The 5,209-nt window shown below is 44.4% G+C and overlaps 2 protein-coding genes across 2 annotated transcripts; both read right to left on the bottom strand.

The window, feature by feature from the left end:
• Nucleotides 1–2,528: 2,528 nt before the first annotated feature.
• Nucleotides 2,529–3,800, bottom strand: LOC107478262 (uncharacterized). The gene has a single exon (XM_016098396.2). The coding sequence runs from the start codon at nucleotides 3,798–3,800 to the stop codon at nucleotides 2,529–2,531; it is 1,272 nt and encodes a 423-aa protein (XP_015953882.2).
• A 141-nt stretch (nucleotides 3,801–3,941) lies between these two features.
• LOC107478263 (uncharacterized) lies at nucleotides 3,942–4,915 on the bottom strand. The gene is made up of 2 exons (XM_016098397.1): nucleotides 4,586–4,915; nucleotides 3,942–4,466 (listed from the first exon to the last, which is right to left on the bottom strand). The coding sequence occupies exons 1-2, from the start codon at nucleotides 4,913–4,915 to the stop codon at nucleotides 3,942–3,944; spliced, it is 855 nt and encodes a 284-aa protein (XP_015953883.1).
• Nucleotides 4,916–5,209: the final 294 nt, after the last annotated feature.

The following is a 5,209-nucleotide window of genomic DNA, read 5'->3' as shown; positions in this document are numbered from 1 at the left end:
ATATATATATATATATAAAAGTTTGGTGTGATCAATAGTTAGCTCATGTGTTGCTTGGTAAGTATTGAATATTGAAGATTAACAATTTAACACCCTATTAGGCAGAGTCTAGCAAGATCTAGAATGACAATTTTTATGGTAGTTACGTAGTTATATATATAATTCTGATCATATTTAAAAAGAACTAGTAAAATTAAGGGCAAAAAACATATATAAATCAAGGGAGCAAAAAAAAAAAAATACGAATCAGCCAAACTGAAAATTGTTTCACGAATCAGCTAAAGTATATTACTATATAATTCGAACTAGTTTGGTTCGAACTACAACTATATAAATCGAACTATCTTGGTTCGAATTACAGAGGTGAACTACTCCCCAAATAATTCGAACCGAGCTGGTTCAAATTATAGTGAAATTGCATGAAAAAGTAATTCGAACCAGGTTGGTTCGAATTACTAACAATTCGTTCCATACTAATTTCTGTTACTAGCATAGTTTCTGCCTAATGTCTTAATTTAATTGGTAGAGTTTGTTATTCCAGTGTGCATTCAAAATACATTTCGTTTAAAACTCTGGAAACAAAACATATTCATTAAATATGATCCCATTCACAGTACATCACACTAACAAGTAACAAATTTTATGATTTACCAACTACAAGTAAGAAAACTGAAAATACTGGAATCTAAACGCAAAATTGAAATAACAAAAGTACGAAAGCTAGCAATACACCTAATCATGTCCCTGTGTGTGCTCTGCTCCTTGGAGCTGTGGGCAACTCCGACGTGTGTGGCCGGGCTGCCGACAAAGCCCACATTTCTTTGGCCGGTTCGGGTCTGCCTCGTCCATATTGGTCCGTATCCGAGTGGACCTCGGACGACCCTCTCTCGCACGGCTCTTATTCGGGTCTGGGATGACAGTCGGCCCGTCATATGGTGGCCAGAAACCCTCCGGAATGGGAGGTGTGAAACCCATCCGATACACACTGAAGACCTGTTGGGAATAAGACACCATTCCCCCTTGAGAAAATACCTTTGACAGAGAAATAAATGGACACAATCACAACACAAGAATTTAACGTGGAAACTCCAATTACCGGAGAAAAAACCACGGCCGTTGTCAAATGACAACCAGAGAATATCACTATGTGAAAATTGTTACAACACATAGACTTCTTTCTCTCACCGGCACCCCAGTACACCCACACTCTCTCAAAGCAAATATCTAACTACACCTCACAACACTCTTTAATCAAAGAGTATAGAGGAAAAGAAAAATCAGATACAAGCTTAAAGTGTTTCCGACTGGTGCAAAAACAAATGGAGAACTTAGCCTCATATTTATAGCCTAGGCCACCCACTCCATTTGCTATTCTAAGTAATGTGGGACTAATTCAACCAAATCCTAACAATCTCCACCTTGATTGAAATAGTCACACATCTTCAGCTTCCATTGTCAACACCGACAATTCTTTGCTGCCATTGTCTATACCGACAATCATAGTTCAGAGAACTATCATACTCCACCATGAAAGTATACTCACTTGGAATTAGACCACTCCAAGCATTTCGCCTTGGTACAGATCGAAACCTTGCTGAAAATTCATGGTGCAACTTCCAAATTGGCTTTTCCTGGAAGTTCTTCAGCCATCGACCTAACTCCGCCACACACCTTGCATCTCAACGCCAACCAATGCCCGTGTGCAATTGTGGACCCAATTGCCACAACTTATCCTTATCCATGGCAGTGCGGCAATACCATGAGGATACTTCTTGTCTTCAACGCCTTGTGCAAACCTGATTGTATCAACACATCATTGACTTATACTTGCCACAAGCCAAAATTGATTCTTCCATCAAATTTCTCTATTTCAAGCTTCACAGCACTTGAATATCCTGACATTGTTACAACCGTATACTAGAATAGTATAACTCAGTCTTTCCTTAGCTAGAACCTTTCCAAACTACACTCTCACAGTGTCACACTGCCTTCCAGCAACAACAACAGCAACCAAAGATCAACCTCAAGCCATAGAACAAAATTCTTTTCTGATGTGGAAGGTCAGACTAGGCTGCAACCACAGAGCATACTAAGAATAAATCCCACCGAATCGAAGCTCTGATACCACTTGTTGGGAATAAGACACCATTCCCCCTTGAGAAAATACCTTTGACAGAGAAATAAATGGACACAATCACAACACAAGAATTTAACGTGGAAACTCCAATTACCGGAGAAAAAACCACGGCCGTTGTCAAATGACAACCAGAGAATATCACTATGTGAAAATTGTTACAACACATAGACTTCTTTCTCTCACCGGCACCCCAGTACACCCACACTCTCTCAAAGCAAATATCTAACTACACCTCACAACACTCTTTAATCAAAGAGTATAGAGGAAAAGAAAAATCAGATACAAGCTTAAAGTGTTTCCGACTGGTGCAAAAACAAATGGAGAACTTAGCCTCATATTTATAGCCTAGGCCACCCACTCCATTTGCTATTCTAAGTAATGTGGGACTAATTCAACCAAATCCTAACAAGACCAAACTAAGACGATACACCTGGTGGACGTAAGGCTCCCATGTAAGCCGTGAGTAGGCACAGCATGCCAGTGCGTGGGGACACGGGAAATGAAGTGCCTGGAAGTATCCGCAGTCACATGTCTGAGATGCAAGCGAGACTCTGTAGCTACCCAGTGAGAAAGAACTAGTAGGAGTCGTCTCTGCGACGGTGAACTCGGAGTTATCCCTGTCGTACAAAGTCACCGTGAAGCACCTAGCCGTCTTCAAGTTGGCCTCTATACACTTCACCAAGTGCTGACTAAATTGTTGTCCGGTTCGCTGCTGCGCCTCAGCCTCTCTCCCTTTGCGAACAAATAATTCGCCCAACCTTCCGTATATTGCCTTCACTAGCGAGCACACAGGAAGGTTTCTAACACCCTTAAGGATTGAGTTCACACACTCAGAGATATTCATCGTCATGTGTCTGAATCTACGCCCCTCATCACAATGCTGTGTCCACAATGAATACTCAATTCGGTTCGCCCATTCACACATCGCCGGGTCTTCAGACCTCAGAATATCAAACCAGTAATGTAACTCAACCTCGGTCTTAGCGTACGCCGCATTCACAAGTAGCCTCCTTGCGTCTTTGTCCTTGAAGGTTAAGGCAAAATTTGCCGCTACATGTCGAATGCAGAATGCCCGGTATGCAGACAAAGGTAACCATCCTCCGTCAAGAGCCTCAAGCGCGACCTTGATGCCGTTATGCCTGTCCGATATAACCAGCAGACCCAGCTGCGGTGTCACATGCTCACGCAGGTGGGAGAGAAAGAAGGCCCACGACTCAGCATTCTCACCCTCGACTAATGCGAATGCCACAGGGAGTATGTTGGAGTTCCCGTCCTGTGCAATCGCGACAAGCAACGTTCCCCCATACTTGCCATAGAGATGGGTGCCGTCAATACTAACTAGGGGCTTGCAATGACGGAATGCCTCGATACACGGTGGAAATGTCCAGAATAGTCTGTGAAAATAAGCTTGAGACTCGTCCAGCTGTGCACCAACACGAACAGGACTCGTCTTAAGGACTGCAACAGTACCAGACATCGTCAACTGGACTCCTATCACCCATCTTGGGAGCTCGTTGTACGACTCATCCCAGTCACCATAGATGAAGGCAACAGCCTTCTGCTTGGCCAACCAGATCCTCCTATACGTCGGCCTAAACCCAAAGTGTGCAGCGGTGGCATTTAGGAGCACCTTGATGCTGACGGATGCATCAGCCCTAACCATTGGCATAATGAATGCCGATATCACATGGTAATCCAAACTCCTGTGGTCGCTGGAGATGGAGGTGGCAAGACACGTATGCGGTCCGTTGTAGCGTTTGACTTTCCAAAGGCCCTTTCGCTGTCAGAGACTCAGGCGAATCAACTAGGTGCACCCATTCTCGAACTCAGAACACTTGCCCACATACCGGCGATAGTCAGACTCCACGACCTTGTACTGTACCCCTCGACGGATGCTGTAAGTCTTCACACTTAGCAGGGCCTCATCTTTATCCTGAAATTGCTGACCAACCTGAAACTTTGTCAGACCTGCAGACCCTTCGCCATCTCTAGCGCCAAATCCAGCCGGCTGCCCAGGAACCCCCTCCTGCCTCATAGCATCCAAGTCCAAAGAGGAAAAATGTGGAGGGTACTGCTGTGTGCCAGAGCTAGAACCACTGCCCGCCCCAGCAGGCTCACTTTCTCCGACATCATCGCCACTGTCATCAGCAATCATATCCGGCTCGACATCATCGTCATCTGAGTCATCCAAAAATCCATCTCCAACCCCAGCCGGTGCAGCACACTGTAAAGAGGTTCGCGGAAATTCCCCTGTTCCGACCTCGTCGTCTACACTGCCGTTGAGATCAACAGCGAACGAAGGGGAGGCAACAAGTTGGACGGGTGGCTCCTACGCAGGGACGGAGGAAGAAGCAACGGCAGGTCTGGAGCTAGAACCGGCTACCGTGGCTAAAGTGGTGGTATGCCGGTTCGAACCCCCCGAGCTGAATACCACGTCAACAACTTTACCAACAGTTCTGGTGTCCTCACCTCTGGAAACTGCCGGCGACAATGAAACATAACCTGCAAGTCCTCATCACTCCCGATCGTGAAACAATCATACTTAACGGTTTCCTGGAGCACCGTGATTGGAATGCGATAGAAAAACTTCTTAACCCATTTCACACCTTCTAGACCAAGTTTCAGCAGTACAGAGCTAACAAGGTCCTCATACCTCGTCGTAGGCCTGACGATCATACACAAAGGGTCCTTATCAGTGAACTTCACACCAGAACGAGTTTTTCTCTTAATGGATCCTCTGTGGTGAACCAACACTACGAAACTCTCCTCAGTAGCCATCTTACCTCTCTAATGAGAGCAACTTACGTTCACACCATATATATACATGTCTGGTCCTAACTAATTCGAACCAAGCTGCTACGAATTATTAATTACTAATTCGAACCAACATGGTTCAAATTACTTTGGGAATCTTACACTATATAATTCGAACTCATCTAGTTCGAATTATGTATGTTTTGAGTTCGAACCAACCTGGTTCGAATTATTGTGAATTTTGCTAAGTAATTCGAGCTGATTCGGTTCGATTTATATACAAATGCAATTCGAACTAAGCTATATAGAGAAGTACTT

This window comes from Arachis duranensis, chromosome 3 (assembly GCF_000817695.3).
Source record: "Arachis duranensis cultivar V14167 chromosome 3, aradu.V14167.gnm2.J7QH, whole genome shotgun sequence".
In the NCBI taxonomy this organism is placed as follows: Eukaryota; Viridiplantae; Streptophyta; class Magnoliopsida; order Fabales; family Fabaceae; genus Arachis; species Arachis duranensis.
The sequence above is the reverse complement of the archived record's forward strand: the minus strand, read 5'-3'. Positions and strand labels throughout refer to the sequence as shown.

Excerpts from the sequence above, each read along its gene's own strand:
- LOC107478263 (XM_016098397.1), bottom strand. The coding sequence starts at position 4,915 with ATGGCTACTGAGGAGAGTTTCGTAGTGTTGGTTCACCACAGAGGATCC. Across the intron at positions 4,467-4,585 it reads TGAGGACACCAGAACTGTTG|GAGCCACCCGTCCAACTTGT; the intron begins GTAAAGTTGTTG and ends GTCCCTGCGTAG.
- LOC107478262 (XM_016098396.2), bottom strand. The coding sequence starts at position 3,800 with ATGGTTAGGGCTGATGCATCCGTCAGCATCAAGGTGCTCCTAAATGCC.